General features: G+C 62.8%; 1 protein-coding gene across 4 annotated transcripts in view; it reads right to left on the bottom strand.

Annotated features, from left to right (window-relative positions):
• GRAMD4 (GRAM domain containing 4) overlaps positions 1-15,420 on the bottom strand; it is a 69,947-nt gene that overhangs the window by 10,955 nt on the left and 43,572 nt on the right. For 3 of the 4 annotated variants that reach the window (XM_077758037.1, XM_077758038.1, XM_077758036.1), the window contains 5 exons: positions 9,224-9,344; positions 4,159-4,220; positions 2,330-2,462; positions 1,872-1,897; positions 1,286-1,377 (listed from right to left, as the gene is read on the bottom strand). In XM_077758037.1, coding sequence (XP_077614163.1) covers positions 1,286-1,377; positions 1,872-1,897; positions 2,330-2,462; positions 4,159-4,220; positions 9,224-9,344 — 434 coding nt within the window. Of the gene's footprint in view, positions 1-1,285; positions 1,378-1,871; positions 1,898-2,329; positions 2,463-2,793; positions 3,101-4,158; positions 4,221-9,223; positions 9,345-15,420 lie in introns of those variants that run through there. The other variant, XM_077758039.1, reaches the window with a different exon arrangement.

Genomic DNA, 15,420 nt, shown 5'->3' with positions numbered 1-15,420 from the left:
CGGCCAGGCCCCCCCCCTCCGCCGTCCCCCCGCCCCCCTGCCCCACCAGGCCATGAAGGGAGCTGGGCGCCCAGGCCCCCAGCGGGAGGGAGGGCACAACGGGGAGGCCCTGGGAAGAGCTGATTTCTCAGCAGGAGTTCCTGGGTGGGAGGGAGGATGGACAGGGGGTGTTCTGGGGGTGCAGGGAGGGGTGCCCCAGGAAGCAGCTATAAACATGGCCTGGGTGGGGAAGAGGCCCCTGCCGCGGGTCCCCTGCGTAGAGCTCGAAGCCCCGCCAGGACTCAGCATGGCCAGGCGAGGTGGCCGACTGCTGGCTGAGACCCCACTATGTGCCACGTGCCGCGAGCCGCTCGGGCACCTCCGGTCCGGCCCCGCCTGTGCCTGGCATAGAGCAGACGCTCAGATGGGGGCAGAGAGTGGGATGCGGGGGGCTCATGTGGAGGAGGCCAGGAAGGAGGGTCTGAATGGCCGGCACGTGTATTGGTAATAATATACAAGCAGGACCAGGCCTCGTGGAGCAAACAGCTTATGAAGGGGGAGCCCCCTGGATGAAGGGGGGGGCCCTGGGATGAAGGGGAGCCCACAGGATGAAGGGGCCCCCCAGGATGAAGGGGGTGGCCAGGGCCCTGCCACTGAGTCCTATTCTCTGTACATACACAAAATGCTCAGGGCTGGCACCAGGCTGGGGGATTTAGGGCAGCCTCAGAACCTTCCAGAATCCAGAGGCGGGGATGCCTGTCTCTGGCCATGCGGCTGGCAGGCAGGTGGGTGGCCTGTGTCCCCCTCCCAGTGATAATGGGGTCTCCTTGTGCGGGACTGGGGCTGGCTACGGTTCAGGCAGGGTGGCCGAGTGCCCTTTCCCCAGAGCACATGGCAATGCCAGCCTGCTGCACTGCCACCCGCTCCCAGGGAGGGCCCCCAGGCCCCCACGTGTTTGCCAGGAGCCTCCCCCAGCCCCAGGTGCCCAGCAGGAGGGAGCTGGGAGCTGGGGCCGCCCCTGGGCAGACAAGCCTCCTCCTCCTCCTCTCCCCAACTCATCCAGGAAAGCGGACCGAGGTGTGGACAGAGGCCCGTTCCTGAGAACTCAGCCTCGGGGGTTGTCTGCGCGGGGGGGGAGGGGGGGAGGCCACCGCCAAGGCCCGGTCCTTGTGACAACTCAGGGCTGGGTATCAGTGGTCCCACTGCACAGCCAGAGCAGCTAAGGCGCCGTGTCCCCAGGGAGAGCTCGGACACCGTGCTGGCCGCCCGCTGGTCTGACAGACCGTCCCTGACCCCAGGGACTCACGGTGAAGGCAATGGCGGACGTGTAGACGGAGTACCAGTCCGATAAGGCAGAGAGGTTCTTCACAAAGCTGGTGACGGGTTTGGCACCGCGCTCTGGGGACAGAACAGACCATGGTGAGGCCAGAGCTTGGGCACACCTGGGGGGCCGGCAGTGTGAGGGGCATGAGCAAAGGGGACCCCGAATGACTTGGGCTCCTGGTGCGCCAGACCCCCCGCTGGGCTCCCTCAGCCATGCTGGTGCCACCGCGGGCAGCTCCCTGCCCCCACGCCCATGCCACAGATAGGACAAAGGGGCAGCTGGGTGCAGGGGATGGAGGGGGCCTGTCATCACCCGGGGCCTGGCAGATAATTCGAGATGCACCACTTTCCACTGGGGCTTGTAGACCTGGATGGAAACTTCCAGGCCCAGCTCAGGGATGGACAGAGCTGGCCTCATCCTGTCCTGCTCCAGATGGACAGCTACCTTGTTCCTAAGGAACCTCCAGGAACATCTTTCTGGAAAGACGTCCAGTTCAGCCCCAAGCCCCTGCCCGCTGGCCCCACACTCCCGCACTCAGGGGCCCCCCACACCCACACCAGGTACTCACTGAGTCGCCTCATGTTTTCCGTCAACCTGAGAGAGAGGGAGAGAGAGGTGAGCGCCAGCGCCAGCACACCTGCGTCCCCACTGCCAAGCTCCGCTGCCACATGGGGCACAGCATCACCTGGGATGCGGGGGCCACACCGGGGTGCACCTCACTGCTGCTCACTAACTTGGGGGGGTCTCACCCACGCTGCTGTCCCTCCTCTCCTGCCCGTGTCCCAGAACCCGAGTCCCCCAGACCACCATCCCACACGCTGTTGGTCACCATGCACAGTGAGCCTCCTGAGTGAGGGGACACGGTGGCTACCATGTGACCCTGCCCCCCCCCCGGGCACACCCCCCCCCCCGGGGAAGGTGGCCCGGCCCTGGGACCAGCCCTGGCGGCAGCCACTTGGTGGCCTCGCCGAGACGCTGGCCTGGCTCTGAAGCCGCAATGCAGCGACGGGCTCCGCGAGGGCCCACCTCCGGGCGCTGAGGGGCTCCTCCGTCTCCACGGTGCTCTCCTCGGGCTGGAACCGGAAGTCCTCCACGTACTCCCCAAACTTCTCGTAAAACCACTTCTGGACCCGGGGGCACAGCCCCTGGCTCCGCCGGTCTGCGGGGAGGGGGCCCCAGTGAGGAATGCGGGTACAGTGGGGTGCAGACACCCTGACACTGAGTCTGACCCGCTTCCACCACGAGGCGCGACGCGGCCCCCGCGGACCACATGGGGTCTCTTGTCACACCCACGGGGCGCAGGGGCTGGGGTCTGCGTCACCCTCCCTTTCTCTGCACTTGAGGGACGGCCAGGGGGCGTGTACACCCGGGGGGCTGTGTCCTGGTCGGGACCCCAGAGAAGAAAGATGCCCAAAACCTTCAAAAAGGAGCCACCTCAGACTCAGAAAACCAGGAGGAAGCTGTGAACCTGGAGCGCTCTGCACAGTCACCTGCAGGGGGCGCTGTCCTGCCACAATGAAGGAGCGGAGGGCGCGGAGGTGATTCAGTGCTGGCACTCGACAGGCCTGGACTGTGCACGCAGGTCTGTGCACACAGAGGCAGCCCAGGCCCATGGAACAAGCAGAGGTCTCGGAGGAGAAAGGAAAGGGAGGGTCTGGGGGGGCTTCTCGGCCCTCCCTGGAGCGGGACGGGGTTCAGTGCAGACAGGGGTGGGCAGCCACCTGGATGGCTGGAGGACAGCACGTGAGCCCTCGGGCCTGCCTGGGTCCCCATGAAACCACACTAGGGATGCTGACTCGTGAAATCCACATTCCTTTCATTTTTTCCAACCGCTTAAAAATGTAGAAACCTTTTAAAAAATGTGAAGTCGGACAGGAGGCTGTGGTTTGCCAACCGCCGGGTCTATGTTGGGCCTGTGGCTTCGGCACCCCTGACCCATCCGCGCTGGCTGCAGGGCGGGGCACCACTCAGGACACCTGTCCCCGCCTCCCACTGTCCCTAACTCTGCTCACACAGAGCCCACCGCACCGGCGACCAGGGCTACAGAGTGGACCTCGGCTTGGGGACCCGGAGGGTTGGGGCCTTTCCAGCCTCCACTTCTCTGACACCCCCCCAGGCGTACAGGAGACCCCTCGATCGCAGTGCTTGGCGGGGGCCTGGGGTCTCTCCTGCCACCCCTGGCTTAGAACCCGGGTCTGGAGTGTGCAGCCCAAGGGCCCAGGGAGATGATGACCCAAGGGGCACCCACGCCTGTACCCCCGTACCCACGTCCAGCACCGGGGCCCTGGGGACAGGCCAGCTTCCCCTCTGGGAGACAGGACCTGGCTTGCGTCCCAGCTGGGCCTCCAGGGGGTGGGTGCCCCGTGAAGAGGCTTTGCCTCCTGGGTCTCGGCTTCCTGAGCTGTGTATGAGGCAGGCCTCACCCTAAGGCCCTTCCAGTGTGACTCAGCTCCCAGCACATGGGGGGCCGGGGCGGGGGGCTCACGAGTGGTCAGCCTGCGGGAACGGGTCCCAGGTCAGGAGACGGGAGGGCCAGGCCCACCACGGGTCAGATCCCTAGACAGCTGGACAGAAAATCCAGTTTCTTCCCAGGACACGGTTAGGAAAGACAAAGGGTGGAGTAAGATAAAGGACTGGGCTCGGGGCGGGGGCACGTCCGGACCACGGCGGCCCCCAGGTCAGTGGCCGAGAGGCCAGTGTGACAGCGACACTGCTTCAGTCCCGAAGGGCTGAGGCAGGTACCGTGCGCTATTTTTACAGAAAAAGAAAATCACGTCTCATGTGTTGGGGCCCGAGCCCAGAACCAGGCCCAACGCCCACCCACAGCCCGCCCCGGCCGCCCACGGGGGCCCTACCTGCTCCGTTATTGACCTGGGCCTGTCCCTTCGGAGGCTGCGGAGCCGGCTGCTCCTCGGTTCTTCAAGAGAGAGGAGAAGAGGCAGGAGCCCTGTTAGCTCACACCGCGGCACGCATCGGGCTCCGCAAAGTCCTGGCGCTCGCGGGGGGCAGGGGGCCCACCACACTCGAGCGGCTCCTCCCAAGGCGCGGGGCTCCGCCGGGACCTCACTGCTCAGACGCCGTGATGGCAGCGGGGCTACGTTCACAATGGACGTGCTTTCTTGTTTTTTTAATAACCAAATAGTTTCTCATAAACGTGCAACTCTTTTCTCTCCTACTAACACATCTGCTCTTTTCTACTGATTGATCTTGAGAGCGAGCGAGTGTGTGGGGGAGGGGCAGAGAGGGAGAGACAGAGAATCCCAAGCAGGCTGCACATTCAGCCCAGCCCAATGTGAGGCTCGAACTCAGGAGCTGTGAGATCCTGAGCTGAGCGAAGCGTCAGACGCTTAACCGACCGAGCCACCCAGGTGCCCCTGACATGTCTGTTTATTAAGTTCAGAGTAAGTGTCCCTTCCGCTCACTAGCTAGCGTGCTAATAAGAAGGTACTTATCCGTATGTCCTCAGCAAGCCCCGTGCAAGGCCACAGGCCGGCCGTGCCAGCCACCTGCCTGGCTTGCTGCCCCTGCGGCCCAGCCACAAGCCACCTGAGCAGCCCCCCGGCCTCAGAGCCCTCTCCTGGAGTCCCCCCAGACCCTGATTGTTGATCTTTCAGCCAAAGGGCCTGATGGAGCAGAGCCGGCCCGGCCCCTGGCCCCCAAGTGGTGCTTTGGCCAGGGCCCCCCCACACTGTTGCTGTGGCTCCCAGGCCTGCGGGACCCCAGGATGTGGGAGAGGTGGAGCCCCAAGCAGACCTCAGCAGGCTCTTGAGGGGCGGGGCAGAGGACTCTTCCAAGACAGACATTGCAGGGCTGGGCGACCCTCAGCTTCGCGGAAGGAGGGGGTGCGGTTTCTGCCCTGTTCACATAACGGGATTCCACACCACACTCCCGTGAACCGACCTGGTTTGCAGGCTTGAAAGCCGCGAACGGAATCTGGAGCAGGAGGCATGGGGGACGGGCTGGACGGGAGACCAGCACGGTGAGCGAGGTTGCAGCCTCACTAAGCAGTGGGCGAGGGAGACACGAGACAGAGGTGGAGGCCACGGTCAAGGAGGAGGGGGCCAGCTGTCCACACCCATAGCTACCACCGACAGACGGGGACTTACTGGGACAGGAGAGGCGCCCAGGACCCGGCCGAGTGCCTGCCACTCCCGGACACGTGTGACGGCCCCAGGACCAGGGTGCCTCTGCTGAGCCTTGGAGGTTCCAGAAGCTGTGGCTCACCTGAGCAGCACTAGCAAACTTCCCCCCACCCCCAGCCTGGGCCCGGGGGCACACCAGGACGGACAGAGCCCTGCCTGAGCCATAGGTGGGCCTACGGTCCGAGTGGTAGCTGGCCACTTTCTGGGGTCCTGGGCTCGGTTTGCACTGTCACTGTGATTTTTCTAACACGATTACCTGCTAGAAACAAACAGGAAATTGTTTATTATTTTTTTTTAACGTTTATTCATTTTTGAAAGACAGAGACAGAGTATGAGCAGGGGAGGAGCAGAGAGAGAGGAAGACAGAATTGAAAGCAGCTCCAGGCTCTGAGCTGTCAGCACAGAACCCGACACGGGGCTCAAACTCACGAACCGCAAGTTCATGACCTGAGCTGAAGTCGGACACCCAACCAACTGAGCCCCCTGGGTGCCCCACAAACAGGTATTTAGACAGGAAGGGGCTGCAGGCCGCCCGCAGGGAGAGAAGGCGGGAGGGCACAGGTGTGGGTACTCTGGGAGACGCGTCCCACCAGACCTGGACTGCTGTCTGTCCTGTTACGCGCACCAGCCTGGGAGACAGACGGACAGCGGGGAGATGGAGCATCAGGACACCGCAGCCTGCAACGTTCGGGCGCACGGTCCCGCCCGCACTCCCTGTAAAGTCAGCAGGTGACCGCAGGGCGACAAGAGCTCTGTGACCGTGACCTCAATCAGAAAAAGAGGGCCTTGTATTTCCAGTACCTGTGGACTCTTTCGAATGTTCCAGGACAACCTACGCTGATGCTCGATGACGGACCAAACGAGGCTGGAGTGAAACACACCGCAGCTGCTCTTTGAAAATCCAATTTTCTGGGGGCGCCTGGGGGGCTCAGTCAGTTAGGTGACCAACTTCAGCTCAGGTCATGATCTTGCGGTTCATGGGTTCGGGCCCTGTGTTGGGCTCTGTGCTGACAGCCTGAGCCTGGAGCCTGCTTTAGATTCTAGGTCTCCCTCTCTCTCTGCTCCTCCCCTGCTCACACTCTCTCTCTTTCTCAAAAATAAATGAACATTAAAAAAAAAATCCAATTTTCTGATCTGCAACCACCTGAGGCCAGAGGGCACTGAGGCCCGGGAAGCTCCGAGTGTGACTCCAGGGCCGGGCACCAGGCTCACTCTACCCCGACCCAGGCTGGGGGTCCGTCTCATCCACACACAGAGCGGCCCCGGCCAAGGCTCGGTACAGGGTGCAGCCCAGCACAGGGCGGCCCTGAGTGGAGACCCCGAGGCCAGGGTCCCAGGTGAGGCTGGGCCACACACCAGGCAGGAAAAGGATCTTGCCTATTAACGAATAAGCTTTAATTAAGGTGGATTTTCAGAAGTTTTCTTTAAGGGACGCCTGGGTGGCTTATTCGGTTAAGTGTCCGACTTCAGCTCAGGTCAGGATCTCGCAGTCTGTGGGTTCGAGCCCCGCATCAGGCTCTGTGCTCATATCTCAGAGCCTGGAGCCTGCTTCAGATTCTGGGTCTCCCTCTCTCTCTGCCCCTCCCCCACTCACGCTCTCTGTCTCTCAATAATAAACATTAAAAAAAATTTTTTTCAAAAAAAAAAAAAAAATTTTTTTTCCTTTAAAACCAAAACAGAGGTTTAGAGGTTTACATAAATGTAATTCCCACGTTTCAGTCCTACAGCTCATCTGCAGCTTGGGGTGTGCACGCGTGTGTGTACGTGTGTGATGTGTGTGCACGTGCATGATGTGTGTGCATGTGTGTGGTGTGTTGTGCACTGTGATGTTTGGTGTGCATGCAAACACGTATCTGTGCTGTGTGGTGTGTGCACATGTGTGATGTGTACACACACGTACATGTAATGTGTGGCATGTGTATGCACACATATGTGTGGTGTGTGCATTTCATGAGCATGTGATGTGTGTGCTTGTGATGTGTGGTGTGCACTCATGCATGTACCTACGATGTGTGTGCGTGTGGTGTGTGTACGTGCATGTGTGGTGTGTGAAGCGTGTGTGCACATGCATGTTGTGGTGTATGATGTGTGGGGTGTGTGTGTGCATGTGTGTGGAGGGGCCCCCTCCTCATGCTCACCCACCAGGGACGGCCCACGGCCACCCCAGACAGACATCAAGGTGACCGTACAAGAGGTCATCACTTGTGGGACACTCAGCTGGCTAAGCGTCCGACTCTTGATTTCAGCTCAGGCCATGATCTCAGGGTTCGTGAGATCGAGCCCCATGTTGGGGTCCATGCTGATGGCACAGAGCCTGCTTGGGATTCTCTTCCCAACTCTCCCCAGGTCATGCTTTCTCTCTGTCAAAATAAATAAATACTTAAAGAAAAGAGACAGAAGTCATCACTTGCATGAAACCTGCTTCTCCTTGTACCTCCTCCTTCAGATCTCAGTTTCCGGAAGGTTCCTAAACCCCACTCCCATATAAAGTGGGGGGGGGCGGCCCCATTATGTACCCCGGCTTCCTCAGTCCTGGTCTGGACGTTCCTTTACTGTAACCACCCAGCTGGCCCCCAAGCAGCCCTGTGGGAGACTGGTCCCCGCACGTCCTCGGACAGGGCTTTGGTGAGGGGCCGGGGAGGGAGGCAGCTGGGCAGGGGCTGGGAAAGGGACAGAGCAGGCACCCCTCTAGGCCACTCAGGGCACCGCAGCCTCCAGCCAAGGCTCCAGGCAAGGCTGGACCTAAACGCGTGTCTGCACCAGACAGAAGTGCATTCTGTCGGGGAGACAGCGCTGTGATGCGCCACAGAAGGGTGGCCGTGGCCGTGGCCGAGAAGGCACCCAGGGACAGGGCCAGTCCCTGGATCTCACAGCATCTGTCCAGGTCAGGTCACTGGCTGTGCCTCTTTGCATAATTAAAATGTAACTGAATCTTTGAATGTCTACCGATTTCTATGTAAGAAAGTTCAACATCAGGTAAAGTCCTGGTTGAGGCCCATGTGCCGATGTCTGGGACGGGGCGCCGGCCTTGCAGCCAGGGCAGAATGCAAAGTAGGGCAAGTCCCTCCCCTGACAAGCTTGAGACCCCCCCAGGGAGGCCAGCCATGCTGACCTGCGGGGACAGGCCACACAGCCTTATTTCAAGGCCACCCAAAAGCACACAAGAGCTGTCCTCAACGCCTGCAAAGCAGGAAACAGGCCCTTCCCCCAGAGAGAGTGCCCCCCGCTCCCGGGAGTGACCACCATGGATAAGACCTGAGACAAAGCTAGCACCTGACCATCCCCTTCCCACCGGCTAAACCCCATGCACGGGAACACCTAGACCATGGTGAGGGGGGGTGTCCTTGGAACCAGAGCTGGCGACGACCCTCGGAAATGACAGTGCACCTGTCCACCCCACGGAGGAACCAGCTCTGGCGGGGAGGCCCCAGCGCCAGGCCACCAGCCTGCAGGGACAGGAGAGCACAGCTAACACCCTCCTGGAATGACCCGCGTCTCGCTGGCGGCACCGTGAGGCAGGCGTGCCAGGAGGCCACGCACCAGGGACAGCTCCGCCCCACGGCGGGGCCCACGCCAGGCCCTCCAGGAAGCCGGGGCGGCGCCTGTCACCCCCAGGGCGAGGGGCCCTGCTGGGATGAGGAAGACCCTCTGCGGCGGGCGAACCCCGAGGTCACTGCGTGCAGCGGGCGGCGCGGGAAGGGGTGCCTGAATCCCGCGGGGGCCCAGGGGCAAGGAGGCTCCCGCGCGGGCGGTGGGGGGGCCGCGGCCCCCTCCTCACCTGGCCTTCAGCACCTCCTGCACCTTCTGCTCCAGCTCCATGCGCCGCTGCCGCTCGCGGTCCAGCTCCTGGCGAAGCAGCTCCGCGTTGGTTTCCTCCCTCAGCTTGCGGAGCTCCTCCTCTGTGGGGACAGAGCTGCCAGCTGAGCGTCGCTCAGGTCCGCTCGGCCCCTCGGCGGCGCAGGTACCCACCCGGGAGGGCTCGGACGCAGGGCCGCACCGCCGGGGGCTTGGGGGACCCCGCAGGCGGGACCGTTACAGCACGGGGGCAAGAGCTGGCGCGAAGCAACGGCGAGGAGCTCGGGGCAGACCAGACGCGGGACAGGCATCTCGCCAGGTGCCCTCACCGACAGGGATCCCCGTGGAAGGGGCACTGCTGGCACCTGGTCATGTGCCACTGACGCCGCCTGGACGCACACGTGCACTAGGTGTGGTCGGGGGCCTCAGCCACAGAGCGGAGCCCCTGCGACGGGCAGGCAGGCAGCCCCCGCCCCCTGGGGTGCCGACGACGTAGAAGCAGTGAGAGGACGGGCGGGGGGCTCCCGGCCTCCGTCAGGACCTGGATGGGGCAAACATCAAGGCCACAGATTCCCTGGCCTGGGAACAGCCTTGCAAAGGCCCTGAGGCAGAAGTAGACTGTGGGCTGAGGGGAGGAGTCACAGATGAGGTGGGGGGCGGGGCGTGCAGAGCCCTGGAAGCCAGAATGAGGACCTGACGTTTATTGACAGTTGTGGGAGCCAAAGCCACGTACTTGTGGTTTGAACTAGAGTATGTGGTGAGCTGAGTAACGTCCCCAAAGATGTCCCAGCCTGATGCCTGGGACCTGGGACTATGTCCCTTCCGTGGACAAAGCAGCCCTGCAGACGTGATACACTTAAGGACTTAGAGATGGAGAATATTCTCGTCGTCCGGGCAGACCCAAACTGCCGTTCTGTAAACTCCTAGGAAGGGGCAGGAGGGTCAGAGGGCAGAGAGGGGAGAGACCGCCGGGGCGCAGGGCTGGCCTTGACGGCAGCGGGAGAGGCCAGCACCCCAGGATTGCGGGCAGTTTCTCCAGGCCAGAGAAGTCAAGGAAGCAGATCCTCCACTAGAGCCTCCAGGGGGGTCACGGCCCTGCCCACAGGGGACCCTCATTTGGACTCGAGCCTCCAAAATCGTAAGAGAATAAACACGCTGCTTAAGCCTCTCGGATGGTGGAAATCTGGTGCAGCAGTCAGAGGAAACTCCCCCAGAGCAGGGCACACGCACGTGCACAGTGTACACACTCCTCACTGCAGGTGCACACGGCGGACACCCACAGAGTGGGGCACACACACGTGCACAGTGTACACACGCCTCACTGCAGGTGCACACGGTGGACACCCACAGAGCGGGGCACACGCATGTGCACAGTATACACACGCCTCACTGCAGGTGCACATGGCGGACACCCACAGAGCAGGGCACACGCACGTGCACAGTGTACACACGCCTCACTGCAGGTGCACACGGTGGACACCCACAGAGCGGGGCACACGCATGTGCACAGTATACACACGCCTCACTGCAGGTGCACATGGCAGACACCCACAGAGTGGGGCACACGCACATGCAGTGTACACACGCCTCACTGCGGGTGCACACGGCGGACACCCACAGAGTGGGGCACACGCACATGCAGTGTACACACGCCTCACTGCGGGTGCACATGGCGGACACCCACAGAGGGGGGCACACACACGTGCAGTGTACACACGCCTTTACTATGTGTACACATGGCGACACCCAGATCTAGAGATGGCACACTCCAGGCCCCACGGAGGCCCCGCACCGCCCATCTGCCTCTGTCCTGCCCTGTCGTCCAGGGGTGACAGCCGGCTGGTTTCTAGGCTCTGATGAAGCCCCCCCTCTGAGACTGCGTATAGTGAAGTCCTAGCTCAGGACAGGATGAAACGCCACCGACTGCGGGGCCTGCACAGCAGGCTGACTCCTCACAGCCCCGAGGCCAGGAGGCCGAGGCCCGGGTGCTGGCCGAGCCTGGTGAGAGCCACCTTTTCACCACGTCCTCACGGGGCACACCAGCAGGGCAACTCATACTGGGGGCCCCACCCATACGCCCCTGCCTAACCCTGATCACCTCCCAGGGGCCCCACCTCCCACCCCCCCCACACTGAGGGTGAGGCCTTCAACATACGAATCTTGGGGGGCAGGCGGGGCAGACAGGTGGTCCCAGCGGCGCATGGGCTCAGGCGGTCGGGCTCTGGGCTGGGACCCCGTGCGACAGGCTGGCTGTGCGCCCGGCTTCGGCCTTCCCGGGGTGCCCCCACACAGCCCTGGCCGGCCCGCCCGCACCACAGCTCACGCCACAGAGTCCACACTCACTCTCCACCGAGCTTCCATGGGACCGGAGTGCAACCCCCGGGCTCTGACCAGTGAGATGGAGGCACCCACACAGCCACAAGCGGACCCACCTCCTGCACCGTTCCCGGGGGGGGGCGGCAAACCCTGGGGGGGTCCCACCCAGGAGCACCAGACCCCCCCCATCCACGGCAGCAAATCTTTCGCCCTCCTCAGAGCCCCTCCCCCACTTGGTCACCCACAAACATTTGGGGAACGACAGCTGGTTGTGGGCAACTTTTTCCTTTTTTTAAAAAAACTTTTTTTATGTCTTTATTTTTTGAAAGAAACAGAGCGTGAGCAGGGGAGGGTCAGAGAGAGATGGAGACACAGAATCTGAAACAGGCTCCAGTCTCTGAGCTGTCAGCACAGAGCCCGACACAGGGCTCAAATCCATGAACGTGAGATCATGACCTGAGCCAAGGTCGGACACTGAATCCCCAGGCGGGCAACTTTTTCAATTCTCAGGGCTGTGCGAGTCCTTTGCAAACCCTGCTTCCTAACACCTGGTGAGCAGTAAGATGCAAGAGCCCACCCGAAAATCCTAGCCCTCGCCTTCGGGCCTGCGGCTCCTGCATTTCCAAGTCACGTCAGAAAAGGATCCTCAGTTTCCAAACTGGACACACAGTGGACCTACTCTCGTCACAGCCCCACATGACACGGAGCCCAGCCCTCTCCACTCGGACCCTGGACGTCAGCCCTCACGTCTTAAGGTTCTCCATCACCTCTGAGAGAGGTCGCCGCATGGCGGGGACAGATGGGCCATGCAGGTGTGAGNCTGTGTGGCCCAGCCACAAGCCCCCCACCCCCGGGAACACATCCCGAAGAGAGTCGGCTCTCCGTGCCGACGGTGCGGCCGCGGCCAAGGCCGGGCGAGCCTCCCCCACAGGCATCTGCTGTGGGCTGTTGACCCATTTCCCCTTTTTAGCAAACAGTTAACGTCACAAAACAAATCTGCGGAGGCCGGGCCCGAGCAAGAGGCNCGCCGCTCCACACGGGGGCGCTGCATGGCCTCGGGCACCAAGACACCTGTGATGGACGAGTGACCCACACCAAGGCCGGCCCTCTCGGGAGTAAGAACAGCCCTGTTCAGGGAGCCAGTCCGAGGGGTGGGCGGGCGTCACAGGGCACACGTGAGCGGGTGAGGGGCGATGGCGCCAAGACACGGAACTGAGCCCTGTGGACACAGGAAAAGCCACACTTGGCTCGAGTCCTGGAAAGGCATTCCTGAGACGCGGGAACGTGACGGACTGATGCAGAGGTGCGGCCTGGAGCCGGGCAGGGCCGGGACCCCCGAGACTGACCAGTGGCGGGAGTGCAGGCCTCCGCTGCCCCTCGACACGGGTATGGTGAGACTCTCGCTGGCCTGGGCAGGGCGGGAGGGCGACAGGGAGGAGCTCGGGGAGACCCAGAGGCTTCCTTTCCTGTCCTGGCTGCCTCATCAGACCTGGGGACACAGGGCTGAGCCCGAGCCCCCGAAATTCAGGCCAAGGTCAGCCTAGCAGCCTGAGGCCCTGGTACAGACTGGCTTGCAGCTCGGCCGTGTGTGAGCAGGGCACTCTGTCCAGATGGCACACAGGCAGGCCGAGGGGCCCGGGGTCGGAAGACCCTCCCACCTGGAGGGGGCCTGCCCCGCCCTGGCCACACCTCCTGCCTGGGGAGTTCATGGCTCCCCGGATTTCGTGAAAAGCACTGAGGTTTGCTGAGTTCCAGGGTCCATTTGCTCGGTAAATATGTGCGGCGTGTGGAGCCCTCCCGTGCATCCAACCCACTGGGGTCTGCCCTGCTTGGGACAATGCACCAGTACCAGCCCCTCCTACTGCGGCCTGTTGGGAGAAGGTTCCGCACAGAGGGAGGGCCTGGAGGAGGCCACACCAACCCCACAGGGAGCGGTCCCTCGCAGCCCCCACGCAGCCACGTCCCCCCTCGGTCCTGGTCCCCACGCAGCCACGTCCCCTTAAGACTGAGGCCTCTCAACCCACTGCACCTGGACACAGAACAGGCTCCATAAAGGGAGCCACGCAGAGGGGACAGGAAAGGGGAGATGGTGGCCTCTGCCCGGGGCCACAGGGCCACTTCCAAGTCAGTCCCAGAAGTGGGGACCAGCCCAGGCCAGGCAGCAAGGGAAGGGGGCCAGGGAGGCAGGGGACAGGGGTGCAGAGCCCCAGCTCCAGGGCAGAGGGAAGCCCAGCTGAGCTCCCCACCCCCAGCCCTGCTGGGACAGCCACGTGTCCCCGCCCCTCTCACGGTAGCCAGCCAGGTTTATGGCGAAGGGGACCCGTGCCAGGCATGCCACCACATACACTGGGACTTCCTGCTAGTGGCCCCACACCCATCCACCCTGCCGGTCCCAGCTCCTACCCTGGGTCCTGACTGGCGCCCTTACACCCTCCAATCTAGGTCTGAACAGCACTCGGAGGCTCCTCTGAAAGCGTGCATCAGACCCTGCTGCTAGCCTGCCTGAGGGTCGGCGATGCGCCCCACTCCGCCTCGCCAGCAACGTCAGGGCTCCCCCCTCAGCTTTGCTCTTTGGGTTCAAGCCACAGGAATCTCCTTTTAGAGACTGGCCCATGGTCTAACCCTGCCCCAGGACCTCTGCACATGCCGGTGCCCCCTCCCTGCCTCTCAGTCTTAAGTCACCATTCCCCCTGCCCCAGGAGGGAGCACACACACTGAACGTGGCATTTGTCACTTTCCCTCACGGTCTTGCTCTTTCTGACAAGAACGTGGGCAACATGGGTTCTCCAGAGTGCTGGGAGGGGATTCCCGAGCGGACGCAGGTCCACAGATACAGGCTCAGCAAACGTGACCGCTATAAACACACACTTCTAAGTCTACACTCACACGCAGGACCCCCTGGCTCGAGCCCACAGCCCCCACCTGCTTCCTGTCCGTGACAGCCCAGGACCCGGCCTGCCCAAGGAGAAGCCAGGAGAGACACGGCGCACAGACCGCAGGTGAGCAGCACACGGGGCGCCGAGAGCAGAGGTGCTGGCTGTAGGACACACACCCGGGACTGCCCGGGAGCCGCAGCCACGGCACCAGCGGTGGGGGAGGGGCCCCGCCGCAGCGCGAGGCCCTCGCACCCGATGGACATCCGCACCCTGCACGGCGGACATGCCAGACCCCGCGTGTCAGGCCTCGGCCTTCCCCAGCCCTGCACCGGGGCGCCCGGGGGCTCTGGCCCTGAGGACTCAGGAGGCGAGAGTCCCCTGTGGTGTTCCGTGCACACAGCACCGGCTGGGAGGGGGCAGGGGTGCTCGGGAGATTGGGGATCCACTGCCTGACATGTCACCAGCCCAGGAGCCTCAGCCTCCACAGGGACTTCCACTCGGCCCCACGCTAAGCCTGGCTGCCGTGAGAGGTCACCTGCTCCCACACAACTTCCTCAGCAAACGCTCACCGTGCAAGTATTATGCACCGGGCTTTGTCAAAGGGACACTGCCATTAAAAAGCAACCACGCCCTGGCGGGAGCAGGCGTCAGACAAGCCCTGTGAGCACATCTCCTGCGTACACTGGCCCCAGGGGGCCAGCCTAGACAGCTCCCTGCTGGACCCTGGGCTCCTTGGGAGGTGGGGCTCCTGTCCCAACACAGGCAGGGCCCCGGGACCCTCTTCTAAGAGGCCACATGCACCCTGGCAGTGGGAGAGCTCTGCCTCCCATATGCCTACACAGTGCTGCTCAGTCTTCTCCCTTGGCGCTCACTTCTGAGCAATGGGGTCCTCCTGCAGCGGGCCTGGTCTAAGCAGGTGCCAGGTCAAGGCTCACTGGATCAGGCAGTGGATGAACCTCAGAGTGAGCCTCCGAGGGGCAGGGGGGGG

Source organism: Crocuta crocuta, unplaced genomic scaffold (assembly GCF_008692635.1).
Source record: "Crocuta crocuta isolate KB4526 unplaced genomic scaffold, BGI_CrCroc_1.0 scaffold143, whole genome shotgun sequence".
NCBI classification, from domain to species: Eukaryota; Metazoa; Chordata; class Mammalia; order Carnivora; family Hyaenidae; genus Crocuta; species Crocuta crocuta.
Note: the sequence above shows the minus strand (reverse complement) of the source record. Positions and strands in the feature narration are given on the sequence as shown.